General features: G+C 36.8%; 1 protein-coding gene across 2 annotated transcripts in view; it reads left to right on the plus strand.

Annotated features, from left to right (window-relative positions):
* Positions 1-9,802, plus strand: part of gtpbp1l (GTP binding protein 1, like) — a 33,984-nt gene extending 24,182 nt beyond the window's left edge. Inside the window, exons 10-15 of one of the 2 annotated variants that reach the window (XM_030145964.1) lie at positions 1-183; positions 458-593; positions 4,309-4,487; positions 6,020-6,166; positions 8,890-8,940; positions 9,471-9,802. In XM_030145964.1, the coding sequence (XP_030001824.1) occupies positions 1-183; positions 458-593; positions 4,309-4,487; positions 6,020-6,166; positions 8,890-8,940; positions 9,471-9,584 (810 nt within the window). In that variant the 3' untranslated portion in view covers positions 9,585-9,802. The remainder of the gene's footprint in view (positions 184-457; positions 594-4,308; positions 4,488-6,019; positions 6,167-8,889; positions 8,941-9,470) is intronic. The other variant, XM_030145972.1, reaches the window with a different exon arrangement.
* The last annotated feature ends 5,678 nt before the right edge of the window (positions 9,803-15,480 follow it).

A 15,480-nucleotide genomic window follows, 5' to 3' on the forward strand; every position in this document is an offset into this window, starting at 1 on the left:
GGTGTCGGCACAGTGGTTTCAGGGACTACGTTACGTGGATTGATACGGCTCAATGACATGCTGCTTCTAGGCCCAGACCCATTAGGCACCTTTATCCCCATCGCCATTAAATCCATCCACCGCAAGAGGATGCCTGTGAGGGAGGTCCGCGGCGGGCAGACGGCGTCGTTCGCCCTTAAGAAGGTTTGTGGAAACTAATGACTTCCTCTGTTAAAGCAGCTTGACCTACAGCAGCAGAAAGACACCGAGTAAAGTTCACACAAATTCATCTGAAACTTTGAGGTGTATTAATGCATGTGAATGAGGCTCCTAACTTTATAATCAGTTTTATAATGCATGCAAATCCCAAACAGTTGGAGCAGGTAGGGTTCTGTCGGTCTAATTCTGGTGTGGCTTCATCACCCCCAAGCTCATTTTTTATTTTTTTTTTCCCTGTTTTTTCTTTCCGTCTCCACAGATTAAGCGGTCGACTATACGAAAAGGCATGGTGATGGTCTCCCCGAAGCTGATGCCACAGGCGACCTGGGAGTTTGAGGCGGAGATTTTAGTGCTTCACCACCCGACCACGATATCACCAAGATACCAGGCGATGGGTTAGTGACGCCACAGATACTGTGTAGACCGCTTAACATACGAGGATTCCATATCAGGGTGTAGCTTTAAAGGCCCATTCATGCTCTACGTCAGGGCTCTCAAACTCATTTTGTTTCAGGTTCCACATTCAGCCCGATTTGATCTCCAGTGGGCCAGACCAGTAAAATAATAACAGAATAACCTAGAAATAATGACAACTCCAGATTTTTGTCAAAACCAAAAAAAAAAAAAAAAACCCAAAAAAACAAACAAGAAACTAGAAGCACTCGGAGAGCGCAGACCTCCGCCAAGGCTGATCAGTGGCCCCCCCTGTGGGGCCCCCCCCCCCACGCCAAGGAGGTTATGTTTTTGCCAGGGTTTGTTTGTTTGTTTGTTTCTTTGTTTGTCTGTCTGTTTGTCTGTCCGTTAGTGTGCAACATAACTCAAAAAGTTATGGACAGATTTTGATGAAATTGTCAGGGTTTGTTGGAAATGGGCCCCCCCGTGGGCCCCCCCACCCCCGATCACCCCCGAAATTTAATCATTTCTTCCTTATCCCATTTCCAACAAACCCTGAAAATTTCATCAAAATCTGTCCATAACTTTTTGAGTTATGTTGCACACTAACGGACAGACAGACAGACAGACAAACAAACAAACAAACCCTGGCAAAAACATAACCTCCTTGGCGGAGGTAATTATGAAAATACTTACTTTTATAAACTATCCAAACAAAAAAGATGTAAATAACCTGAAAAAACTAAGATTTCTTAAGAAAAATAAGTGCAATTTTAACAACATTCTGCCTCAACTTCTCATTTCTCCATGTGCATTATGGATCAGATCTACGAAGAGACTAAACACTGAGGAACAGGCAGGAAACTGTTAAAATTGTGCTTAAGTTTCTGTAGACATTTCAGGTTCATATTTGTTCAGGTTATTCACATTTTATTGTTACAGGATAGTTTTCATAATTTAATGTTATTTTTTGCACTAAAACAGACAAAAATTTGAAGTTGTCATTATGTATAAACATAATGTATTATTTTTTTCACATCAAACTGAGAAGAAAATATGGAGTCATTATTTTTTGTCGGTTCTTCTGCTGTTATTATTTGACTGTAGATCAGATTGGTCTGTATGTGGAACCTGAACTAAAATGAGTTCCACAGCCTTGACTGTGGAATTTTTGCACTTTGCAAATTCATCCCAGGGGCTGGACTGGAACCTTTGGCGGGACGCAATTGGGCCCCGGGACGCATGTTTGAGACCCCTGTCTTATGTTAACCCTTAGGGGTCTGAGCCTATTTTGGCTGTTTTTCAGAACTTTTGATTTTGCCTTTGTTTACTATACCCATGTTTGGTGTCTTTTTTTTTTCAGCACAACTTCATCTATCTCATCTGTCTATTATTTTTTCACTTTAACCTACTATATCAACACAAAAGGACAAAAAACACACAAAAAATCTAAAATCCGATTGGAAAAATGTATATAATTTATTGCATAAATAACACAAAGATGCTTAACGAACCTTTTCAAAGACTTTACAAGTGAATATTGGTTCCAAATATTAGGTATAGAAAATCAAAATTGTAATAAATTAACACTATACTCAAATATCTGACATAAAAGCAGATCTTTACATTAGCGTTTTCTCACCCCCCCGGTCCTCCCGGATTCTGCATTCGGTTCATGAGGGGGTCATTCTCACCCTTACCTGTAATGCTAATGCAGTCTGTGGATTAGAATCCGCAGATTTGGCCAGTTTTTTCTGTTCTGAAAAAGGACAAAAAATGACAAAGATATGGTCAGAAAATATAACAACCCCCCCCGACCTCATTTTCATACTTATACATACTTCATACACGTTTGTTTGCTTCAGTTTCAAACCATCATATCTCTGGTTGTATTTGCTCTATCAATGTCAAATAAAAAGTGGGAGAGTGTTTCAAGTCCGCACTTTCGAATGCAATTATCCCCTGTGGTCTACGTGACCGACTTCTGAAGCTACAACGTGTTGAAAATGTCATGTAATTCAGTCATGGAGCTGTGACCGTGGAGCCCTAAGGGTTATCCTCCTCAGACCCAGCTATGGGTTTTCTGTCCACGTTTGTAGACAAGAGTTTCACAACTTTATACAAAAAAAAAAGAAAATAAAACTGTCCACCACAAAGGACATTCCATAAAAATTTTAAAAACTGCATCTGAAAAAACTGTTGCATCATGATGACTCCAATATAGGCACTTATTTAATAAAGAACAAAAAAGCTGGTGCTTTGCTGACATTTCCTGGGTCTCAGGAGGTTAAATACAGACACAGCTGAAGCGTTCTGTCCATTGTTTGGAAGTTTGCAGGTGTGAATATTTTGCAGTACCATCATGAACCACAGGGGACAGTGTTGAGATTTGAGGATAATTTTCCAGTAATGGCAGAACTTTTCAAACTGTGCGACAACTGTAAGTTAGTGAAAAACTAAGGACATATTTACGACAACTACCCTCAATATCAACACTAGCATCCATTAGTAAAACCTCCTCATGTTTGTTATTACTGACTTTCTTCTTCTCAAAACACTTAACTCTTACTCTGTGGTATTTGGCCGGTTTGTTAATTAAAATCAGTGCCCTCTGGTGGATTGATTGACAAATGCACATTTCAATGCAACAGACGCATATAAGTATGAATGCAGTGACACACACAAACCTGTAAAGCAAACGAGTTCTGTAAAGCCCTGTGAGGTAACCATGTTGTGATACAGGGCTCTGCAAATGAAACTGAATAGGACTGAACCTAATTATGTACGTAAAATGAGCATGAATGTGCTTTAACCCTTTATCAGGCAAGTGACTATTTTTGGTAATTTCCGCACAAGACAAGACAGTGACAGTAACAGTTCCAGTGAGGACAGTGAGTCAACAATCTGGTCCAATGTGGTCTCCAGGGTCTGTAAGGTCCACCTGTGCATGAACAGTGAGTGGACCTGCTTTGTTCGGTTCCATGAAGTAATGGTACTGATGTAAGGAATGATGTTTGAAGGGACAGGGGACAGTGGACAGGGGTCTGGACCAGCACGCATGGGGGTCTAATGTTCTAAAAGTGATGTTCTAATGTTGTAAAATACCTGTTGCTTCCACCATACATGTGTTTTTCTTGTATTTTTTATAGAGCTGCAACCGATTAATCGACTCAAAGGGATCCAAAAAATCATTCAACCACAATTCTCCTGAATCAAAGCTTTGTTTCCTTCATTTCTCTGCTGTTAAACATTGGTTCCACTGTTGTGTTTCACACGGATGCTTATTGTGATGCACGAAGAAGCTTCAATTCAGGAAAACTGCAGTAGAGTATTTCCCTTCAATCAATTCGAGTCAATTAATCAAATCGTGCATTTTTGCATTCACTTCAAGCACCTAATCGATTAATCGGTTGCATTTCTAATTTTTTATATTTACTTCTTGTATTTTTTTTTTTTTTTTACCCCTTATGGGTAAGGAACCAAATATGGTAACTTCATTGACCTTGATTCTCTACATAACAATTAAAAATCTAGAAACATTTCACAAAAGTAACAGTCTTGTCCTGTCCTCCGGTAACACACTAAGGTTGTAGTGTTGAATTTCAGAGTATTTCTAACTATAACGAGTTAAAGCAGCTTGAACATTCTGCAGTGGTTGTTTAGATTCTTTGTTCGTCAGAGTGAACAGGCCGTTTTTGTTCTCTTTGATTGAACCAGTTCACTGTGGGAGCATCAGACAGACAGCCACCATCCTGACCATGAACAAGGACTGTTTACGGACAGGGGACAAGGCCTCGGTCCACTTCCGCTTCATCAAGACCCCGGAGTACCTGCACTGTGACCAGAAACTGGTGTTCAGGGAAGGGCGGACTAAAGCTGTCGGCACCATCACCAAGGTACTGACTGTTCTGGCTTTGTGGTTTTTACATAGACATCGTGCACAAATGGACAAAAGTATGTGGACACGTTGAATTCAGGTGTTTCTTTTCTAACAGGGGTCTGGGATCCAAAACAATAATGACTAATGTCAGAATATAGTTTTATATTATGGGATAAATATCATATTGATTATTAATATTGATGTTTTTATCTAAAATCCTCATGAACAGGACATCTTACAGCTGTAGACATGATGTGTCCACATATTTATGTCCATATAATTTAGAAACATCAAGTTTAGTGTGAATTTTTTCTTCCTCAGTGAAAAGTGAAGAAAGTAGATGGTTAGTTGTGGTAGAAAAGTATTATTTACAGTCAGAGCAGGAAAAATATTTAAAGGGAGAACATTTAAAATCATAGACACGGGTAAAGAAAAAAATCAGTGCTGAGAAAAGTTAAGTACAAACCATCTCTGAGGCATTTTGGAAACAAAGATAATAATTTAACCCAAACTAGCCAATGCAATGATATTTATCCCATAATATATAACTATATTTTTTACATTAGTCATTATTGTTTTGTATTCCAGACCCGTTAGAAAAGAAATTCAGTCTGTCCACATACTTTTGTCCATTTCGGTATGATTTCGGCAGTTATGCTACGGGTCTAATGATATAATGAATTAGCATGTGTCATATAAATCAGTCAGTGTAATGTTGTGTTTCATATTTCACATACCTAGCAAAGATCATACATAGAAATAAACTTCCAGAGTTCCAAGTTTGCAATTTCTCATCAAATAAAAACGCTATACACTGATTCTGAACTGTTAAAGAAACACCTGAATTCAATGTGTCCACATACTTTTGTCCATATAGTTGATGACTTAGGCAATTACACTGGAATAAAATCTAAATCTTATCAAGTGTGTTTTTCTCATTTCTTGTTCAAATGTCTCATCACACTTAAAATCAGACAGAATCACCTAAAGAGGAACTTTTCAGTGAGATATAAGAACTGATTTATAGACGATAGATCTGGAAAATCTGATTCCAACAAAACTTACCAAGATAATTTTCACTTGTTCCATTGGCAGATATTTTTTTTTTTTTACTTGAATTAAGCAAAAAAAAAAAAAAAAAGAATTAAGCAAAAATCTGCCAATGGAACAAGTGTAAATTATCTTGGTAAGTTTTGTTGAAATCAGATTTTCCAGATCTATCGTTTATAAATCAGTTCTTATATCTCACTGAAAAGTTCCTCTTTAGGTGATTCTGTCTGATTTTAAGCGTGATGAGATATTTGGACAAGAAATGAGAAAAATACACTTGATAAGATTTAGATTTTTGTAGTCTGGTACTAACATGTGTTCGCTGGTTTAAAAAAAGTAACTATTGTCATAGTTGTAAGATAATTGCGCAATTCCTATTTTTATTTGGAAAAAATACTGTCCTGGAGTAGTCTGGTTGAGTTTATTTGTACTACTCAAGCAAAAAGATTTAGATTTTTGCAGTGTAGTTAAGCTGGTCTGTCTGTCCGGTGTTTGCAGCTTCTCCAGTCGGTGAACACCCAGGCAGCTAAGGCCCAGCAGTCCAAGACTCAGGCCAATAAGAAATCTTCTAAAGATGGAACGGCAGCCAATGAAGAGGCTGCATCATCGGCACGACCGCCGAGCCCCAGCACAGCTCAGCTACCGGTGAGTCAAGCATTACTGCGCTGGTTCAGAGGGATGTGACACAAGATGAGTTTGAGATGAAAACCAAAGCACTTTTACACCAGTGAGTCTGTGTAAACCAGGGGTGTCAAACATGCGGCCCGGGGGCCCAAAATCGGCCCACCAAAGGGTCCAATCCGGCCCCTGGGATGAATTAGTGAAATACAAAACTTACACTGAAGAAATTCACAATCAAGGATGTGAAAATAATTATAGGTCAATTCAATCTAAAGTAGGTCAGACCAGTAAAATACTATCATAATAGACTATACATAATGAAAACCACAAGTTTTTCTCTTTTTTTTTTATTGTAAAAAAAAAAAAAAAAGGAAAAATTACACAAAAAATTTTATATGTACAGACTAGCCTTTTACAAAAAATGTGAACAACCTGAACAAATCTGAACAATCTGAAATGTCGTAAGAGAATTAAGTGTAATTGCACTAATATTCTGCCTGTTATTAAATGGTTTTTTGTATTTGTAGATCCACTGTGATCTGTAAGTTGTAATGAACATGTGAAAATGAGAAGCTGAGGCCAAATACTGGCATAAATTGTTAAAATTGCACTTTTTTTTCCTTAATAAATTTCATTTTGTTCATGGTTCATGTTTTTCACATTTTTTAAAGGATAGTTTTTGATGTAAACATTTTGATAATATAATTTTACTTTTTTCCACTCTAAAACATAGAAATTAGACATACAAATTTTGGAATTGATATTATTTATATATTCTTGTTATTATTTTAATGATCCGGCCCACTTCAGGTCATTTTGGGCTGTATGTGGCCCCTGAACTAATATGAGTTTGACACCCCTGGTGTGAACTCAGGTGGTAGGGTTCATCAATGATCAGAATACCGTTGCACTTTCCAGACTATTGGCTGCACCTGACTATAAGCCCCACCCACCCCGTCTCCAACGTCTCACCATCGATTAATTGATGCCAAGCGTACGTGCAGCAGCTCTATTTCCTTCAACAGCTGGATTGATCATTAGCCTGGAAAAAATAAATCATGATAATAAAGCATCAATTTTGAGCCATAGGTTCACAGTGTGTGGGAAAAAATAGTGGCTTATAGACCGGAAATTTCGGTAGATATACGCCCCACACACATGCAGCCGTTAGTCATGTGCACGTCACCCAAAAAAGCAGACTTTGTATGGTCGTGAACTAGACATTAAATATTAAGTGCCTTGAAAAGGTCTTACAGTCTCAAATTTAACCTGTAGAACCCTGTATTAGTTCAAGGTCAGATCTCCGTCAGCGTTGGTATGGATATGGACTAGGGGTGCAACGGTACAGGTAGCCCACGGTTCGGTCCGGACTCCGGTTTTTGGGCCACAGTTTTGGTTTGGTTTTGGTATGTGTTTGTGCATAAAGAGTAGGGATGTGCATCGGCAAGAATCTGGTGATACAATACAAATCACAATACTAGGATCACGATACGATGTATCACGATATATCATGATAATGTTAAAAAGGCAATTTTTAAAAAAAAAAAAGATTATTTCCTTGAAGAATTGAATTACACCAGAAATCTGCGCAAATACGAAACACATTTTTATTTGATCTCAACAGGATCTAATGCTATGTCACAAAATGTTCCTGTGTTCAAACTGAAATTCTGTTTTACAGACATTACAGTTTCAGATCCTGTTCAAATGTTCAGATTCTATTAGTTCAGAACATTATTTTTGTGCGATCCCAACAAAGGAACTAACATTATTTAATAAAAGAGTGTTAAATAATAATGAATAAAATATAAACCAAAAAGAAAAAAAAATGAACCTCCACAATATTTGCATTTGAATAAATACCTAAAAATATCGATACAGTACTTTTTAATATCGATACAGTGTTGTGAAATATTGCATATTTTCTTACACCCCTAGTAAAGAGAACAGTTTTTTTTCTCCAAAATTCTATTTTATCAAAAACTGAATTTCACAGTAGGAACAAATTCTATGAGTGTACTGAATAAAATAACCCTTTCTGTTCTGAATGATAGAACTCTTTCTTATTCTTCGACTACTTGAATACAGTCGTATAAAACACACACATGCACACATAAGACCCAAAGGGGGCTGTTTTAAATAAATAAATTCCTGTTCTGCAGAGGGATGTAAGAGAAAACGTCAGTGTAAAAACACCACGGTTAGCTGTCTTTCACTGAGGGGCGGGGCTTCCTTGCGCTGTGTGTTCTCATGCATGTCCAGAGACAGACTTGTGTGTGTGTGTGTGTGTGTGGGGCTTTCACCTGTCTGGACGTGCACACACACTCAGTGTCCTATAAAAGTGTATAAAGCACAAACACAAAATCACTTTCCAAACTGAAAACCTGTGGTCCATAAGGGCAGAGCGGACCCAACAGCACACAGTTTTCCCTTTTACTGTTGCATCCCTAATGCGTCCGTGTGTGCTCTTCTAAATCAGACTGAACTTGTCCCTTCTTTTCTATTTCGATCCTTTCCTCTCCTCTCCTCTTCTACCTCATGATTCCAAATGTCCTTAAACATTCCCTCTTCCCTCCACATGCCCACCTCGTCCTTTGTCCTGATTCTACTTCCTGTTCACTTCCTCCCGGTGGTCTCTGTCGTGGCTTTAACCCCTTCATTCTGACTTCACCCCTCTTATCTCTCGCCTCCCCCCTCCCTCTCCTCCCCCTCCTCCCCCTCCTCCCTGTCTTGGCTTGCGGCGTCAGACAGCGGCAGAGGAGGAGGATCTGTGTAAAGATGGCAACAAGGAAAACAAGGTAAAGACGTCGGATCCAGACCAGAGGAACCATCAAACCCACACCGTCTGAACCGTCCATGTGGTTCTAGTGTCAGTTTGTGCATGTGTGGTGGTGTTTCCATCCAAATGACCATGGAAATAATATTTAGTTTTAATTCTGTATTTATATAAATGTTTATATAAATACAGAATCTCTCACTTTTCTCTTAATATTTCATGTTTCACTCATTTGTGTTTTTTTTCTACCTGTCTTTTTCTTTTTCTTTGCACTTGTTTGTTGTTTGTTGCTGCTGTGAACGGTGAAATTTCCCCACAGTCGGATAAATAAAGTCTTATCTTACACTCCTACGTTTTTTTCTTTTCAGTTGATGAAGCTTTAACCTCATCTTCATCATGCACACTTTTCTGTTTTTTATTTTATTCCCTTTTATCCCACAAATGCACTTTTCCCGGTTCCTTTCCTCCTAACCGTCACGGACCACATTTTACCTCCGTCCTCAGATTCGTGTTGTTTTAACCTCTTTTCTTTTTTTAATTTTTATCCTTCAGCTGAAGTCTGGAGGCGGCGGTCGCAGGAGAGGAGGTCAGAGACACCGAGGGAAAGGCCTGAACTCTGCCAACATGTCCGGCCCGTTACCTGCAGGAGCGGCGGGAACAGCCTAAAACACAAGCCCCGCCTCCTTCTGTTTGTACCTGAAGTTCACAGGTGGGGAAAGTGAGCGCGTCGGCCTCCTCGGACATCCACCGGCTTTTATTCGCACATTTAGACGTGGACTAGTCGATACCATACTGACTCGTAGGGATTATTAGCCGCAAATTTAACTGCACAGTTCATAGCGTTTTGTATTTTAATACCAAATCTGGTTTGTAGTTTGTAAAAACAAAAAAACAATCACCTTTCGTAAGCTGAAGTGTGTGTTTTTGAAGGATAGCAGCAGAGGTGGTGTTCACTTTCCCCCACCTGAGGGTCCCCTATCATTCAGGCCCCCTTAAGCCCCCCCCCCGTTAATGTCGTTAATGCACCAGTTCAGATGGTACTACGGTTGGAATCCAATGCTAATTACATCTGAGGAGGGTGAGTTTGTTCTGCTGTCGGAAATGCGTTTTTTTCTCTCCATCGATTGAAGTCAGTAGAATACCAGGTTCTGTTTGACTGGAATTATGGGATGGAATTTGTTCAGTTTGATGGAAAGCTAATATTCCTACTTTGCATCACCAAGCCTGTTTACATGACCACTAACAGTCCGATAAATGGGAGTAATCGGATAATTGAAATAATTAGATCTAATGCCTAGGGCTGTGTATCGGCAAGAATCTAGCGATATGATACAAATCACAATACTAGCATCACGATATGATATATCACGATATATCATGATACTGCTAAAAAGGCCTTTTTTTTTTAATGATTATTTCCTTGAAGAATTGAATTACAGCAGAAATCTGCACAAATACTAAACACATTTTATTTGATTAGAACAGGATCTAATGTTATATCACAAAATGTTCCTGTGTTCAAAGTGGAATTCTGTTTTACAGACATTCCAGTTTCAGATCCTGTTCAAACGTTCATATTCTGTTAGTTCACAACTAACATCAGAACAGCATTTTAGTTCAGTCCCAACAAAAGAACTAACATTATTTAATAAAAGAGTGTTAAATAATAATAAATAAAATGTAAACAAAACAACAATGAACCTCCACAATATCTGCATTTGAATAAATACATAAAAATATCGATACAGCATTGTGACGGGAAATATCATGATATACTGCAGAACTGATATTTTCTTACAGCCCTTTTATTGCTGCGTACCGACTCAACTCTTTTGCGTTTCAGTTACGTAAAAGGACCTGGAATCTTTTACCAGGTACTAGTTTTTTTTGTATGTACTTTGTTGAGGGTTCCAAAACGGGGAACCAGATACTAAAATGTGACATGGAAACACTGCACACCACTGATTGGTCACAGAGTTGTCATTACGTTATCAATAGGGCTGCAAGAAAATACCGGTTCTGCGATATATTACAATTATTAATTTCATGATACTGTATCGATATTTAAAATTACTGTATCAACATTTTTAGGTATTTATTCAAATGCAGATATTGTGGAGGTTCTTTTTTTTTTAATATATATTTTATTTATTCTTATTTAACACTCAATTAAATAATGGTAGTTCCTTTGTTGGGATTGAACTCAAATCCTGTTCTGATGTTAGTTCTGAACTAATAGAATCTGATCTGAAACTGTAATGTCTGTAAAACAGAATTCCAGTTTGAACACAAGAACATTTTGTGATATAACATTAGATCCTGTTCTAATCAAATAAAATTGTGTTCAGTATTTGTGCAGATTTCTGGTGTAATTAAATTCTTCAAGGAAATAATCATTAAAAAAAAAAAAAAAAAAGAAAACCAAAAAAATTGCCTTTTTAACAGTATCGTGATATATCGCAGTGTGATTCTAGTATTGCGATTTGTATCGTATCGCCAGATTCTTGCCGACACACAGTCCTAGCAACGAACATGTTTATCAGCAACTCTCTGAGCCAACGTCGCAGAAGTTACCATGACAACCAGGTACTGTAAAGTCGGTAGTATCCTGTTATGGAAACGGTCTCCAGGAATAGTACCTGGTACCCGAGTCGAGTCCAGTCGGTTTCACGTAGCGGAAACACTGTATAACACATTGACGTACGCTTAAAAAAATGCGATAATCGTAAACCCTGTTGGATTTCTTTCAGAGTTTGTACGTGCGTAGTGATGCCAAACTTCAACTTCCTGTTACTGTTGCGTCTGGAACCACTTCTTGTATCTGAACATAAATATGCAGGTTCATCTAAAGGCCGCCTCCGACTTTTGCGCAGTGGTGTACACGCCGGTTAATCTGATTACTTATAATCAGATTACTGCTGTTGTCTCATAGAACAGATCAGATTATCCTGTTTATCTGATAACTCCAGAAATGGGATCATAATCGTAGTATTGGTGTGGATGTAAACAGGCTCAGTGGTGTCCCCCCCCCCCCCCCCACCCCCCGTTTCGCCCCTCCTGACATCTATTAAATCATACAAAAAAAAAAAGAAAAAAAAAAACGACAGCCATTTTATGTACCATCCATTTCATTTTCAGCTTGTTTTAATGCAAACGGTAACATTTTCTAAATGTCCTGTTCACTACGAGCGCAGTGTTCTTCACTTCTTCAGTTCTTGTCCAGTATAAAACACTAAAACACCCACACTTTCTACCACTACGATGCAAAAACCCCCTACGGCCTTTCCACATTTTAAAGAACAGCCAAATGAGAACATCACGCACCAGACTATCGTACTGTCACTTCGACTTTCGCAGCCACATCCTCAGTCACACCGCGCACAAAAAAAAAGAAAGTGTGTTTGAGAGTCGAATACAAATGTGCACCAGACACACAAGTCTAATTGTGAACGGAAAAGAAATATCACACATTTATTTCATCAAAACACATGTCGAATTCAGCTTTAAAAAAAAAAAAAAAACAAGTGCAAGGTGCTAAATTCAACCCTATCAGACAGAATTTATGTCCGTTTAACGCGTAAAGACCTGAAAATCCACCGACGACCAAAAGAAAATACTGAACTCAACTGTTTAAAATACCTGTTCATCCATTAATACGATCAATACAGGTCAATAATTGGTGTAAAATACAGTTCTTCATCTGTTCATGGTCCTCAGATATAAAATCATTTGGACGTTACGGTGGAAATGCCGTCATCTTCTACAACATTGATTCACCAGTAAAAATTACAATATATGTGAAAAAGTAAGTACGAAATTATTAAAATAAAATGATTATAAAATAAACAAAAAGAGCCAATGAAATGACCAAAAATGAATAATAAATCAACAAAATAATAAGTAATATGAATAAAATAAGACACAAACTGAGCAGAATTGAAAAAAAAAAAGAAATAAAATAGGCAACAAATGAACTAAAACAAATAAAATGAATAAGATAAGTGTCTGTAGTTACCATGGAAACACCGTCATCTTCCACAACATTGATTCACCAGTAAAAAAGTTACAACATAAATGTGAAAAAATAAGTACGAAATTATTAAAATAAAAAATGTTCAGAATAAGAAACGAAAACAGCCGATAGAATGAACAAAAATGAATAATAAATCATAAAAATAAGTAACATGAATAAAATAAGACACAAACTGAGCAGAATTGGGAAAAAAAAAATGATATAAAATAGGCAACAAATGAACTAAAACAAATAAAATGAATAAAATAAGTGTCTGTAGTTACCATGGAAACACCGTCATCTTCTACAACATTGATTCACCAGTAAAAATTACAACATAAATATGGAAAAAAATAAGTACGAAATTATTAAAATAAAAAATGTGTAGAATAAGCAACGAAAACAGCCGATTGAATATATTGATAATAATAATATTGATAATACTGAAAAAAAAAAGATGATAAAACACTAAAGAAAGGTTACATAAAGAGAATAATGCATTTTTCTAATCGCCGCTAAAGTAACTCTGGGTCTTTAAGGGTTAAACTCACATGTTCGTCGTATTTCCAACCGTTTGTTTCTGCTGAAAAACCAGTTTCCGTTTCTACATTCTGAGTTAAACAACGAGGACGACAAACTGTTTTATTAATTTTCTGTTTTAGGGGCTATTTTTTCAGTCAATCTGTTCGAACAGTCTCTGGGGTCCGAGAATCACCAGTTTAATGAGGAGCACAAACTGCCAGCCCCCCCCCCCCCCCCCTCCCTTCTTTTTTTTTTTTTTTTTCCTCTTTTCTTAAAACCTTACTTGACGGCACACATGGGTTTTATGTTTGAAGCGACACATTTTGTTGTGTGTGTTTGTACAAAAGATACAAGATGTGCAGAAAAACTATGGATGAAAACCATGCCATAAATGAAGTGGTGCCAGTTTGTGTTGTAAATCCTTTTAAATAAAGACGTTCTAGAAAAACTGACCGACTGGAAAATCACTGTGTAGCTTCAGGACACACACACACACACACACACATACACACAGTTTCAGTCCCATAATTAGACATTAAAGCACAGATGATGTTGACGTGTCCACAGCGTTCCTATAATTCAACACCATAAACCTCTGAAAACATGATCAGGAATTAATCTGAGTCGGTCTTTATCATTGTACAAGTGGCAACAACAGGATTAATTACGAGTTATTCGAGTAGTTTCAACAGAGAAAAAGGTATTATAGTAGTGCACATTTAAAGTACAGCTTTAACGTATACTCATACATACATACATACATACATACAAACATACTTAGGTTCATACATACATACATAGATTCATACATACATACATATACATACATAAATACATAGGTTCATATATATATATACATACATTCATACATATGTACATACATACAGACATACATACATACATTCGCACATACATAGGTTCATACATACATACATAGGTTCATACATATGTACATAGGTTCATACATACATACATACATACATACATACATACATACATACATACATAGGTTCATACATACATACATAGGTTCATACATATGTACATAGGTTCATACATACATACATAGGTTCATACATACATACATATGTACATAGGTTCATACATACATAGGTTCATACATACATATATACATACATACATACATACATACATACATACATAGGTTCATACATACATACATACATACATAGGTTCATACATACATACATACATAGGTACATACATATATACATACATAGGCTCATACATACATAAGTTCATACATACATAGGCTCATACATACATACATACATACATACATACATACATAGGTTCATACATACATAGGTTCATACATACATACATACATAAGTTCAAACATACCTACATAGTTTCATACATATGTTAATACATACATACATAAATACATACAAAGGCTCATAGATACATAGGTTAATACATACATACATAGGTTCATACATAGATAAGTTCATACATACATACATATATACATACATAAATACATACATACCTAAATACCTACAAAGGTTCATACATGTTCATACATACATACATAGGTTCATACATACATAGGTTCATACATACATACATACATACATACATACATACATACAAAGGTTCATACATACATACATAAGTTCATACATAGATACACACATAGATTCATACATACATATGTACATACATACATAGTTTAATACATAAGTTCATACATACATACATAGGTTCAAACATACATACATACATACACAGGTTCATACATACAGACATACATACATAGGTACATACATACATAAGTTCATACATACAAAGGTTCATACATATGTTCATACATACATACATACGTACATACATACATAGGTTCATACATACATACATAGGTTCATACATAAATACATACATACATAGGTACATACATACATACATACGTTCATACATACATACACATACATAAATACATAGGTTCATATATATATACATACATTCATGCATATGTACATACATACATACATAAGTTCATACATA

This window comes from Sphaeramia orbicularis, chromosome 1 (assembly GCF_902148855.1).
Source record: "Sphaeramia orbicularis chromosome 1, fSphaOr1.1, whole genome shotgun sequence".
Lineage (NCBI taxonomy): Eukaryota > Metazoa > Chordata > Actinopteri > Kurtiformes > Apogonidae > Sphaeramia > Sphaeramia orbicularis.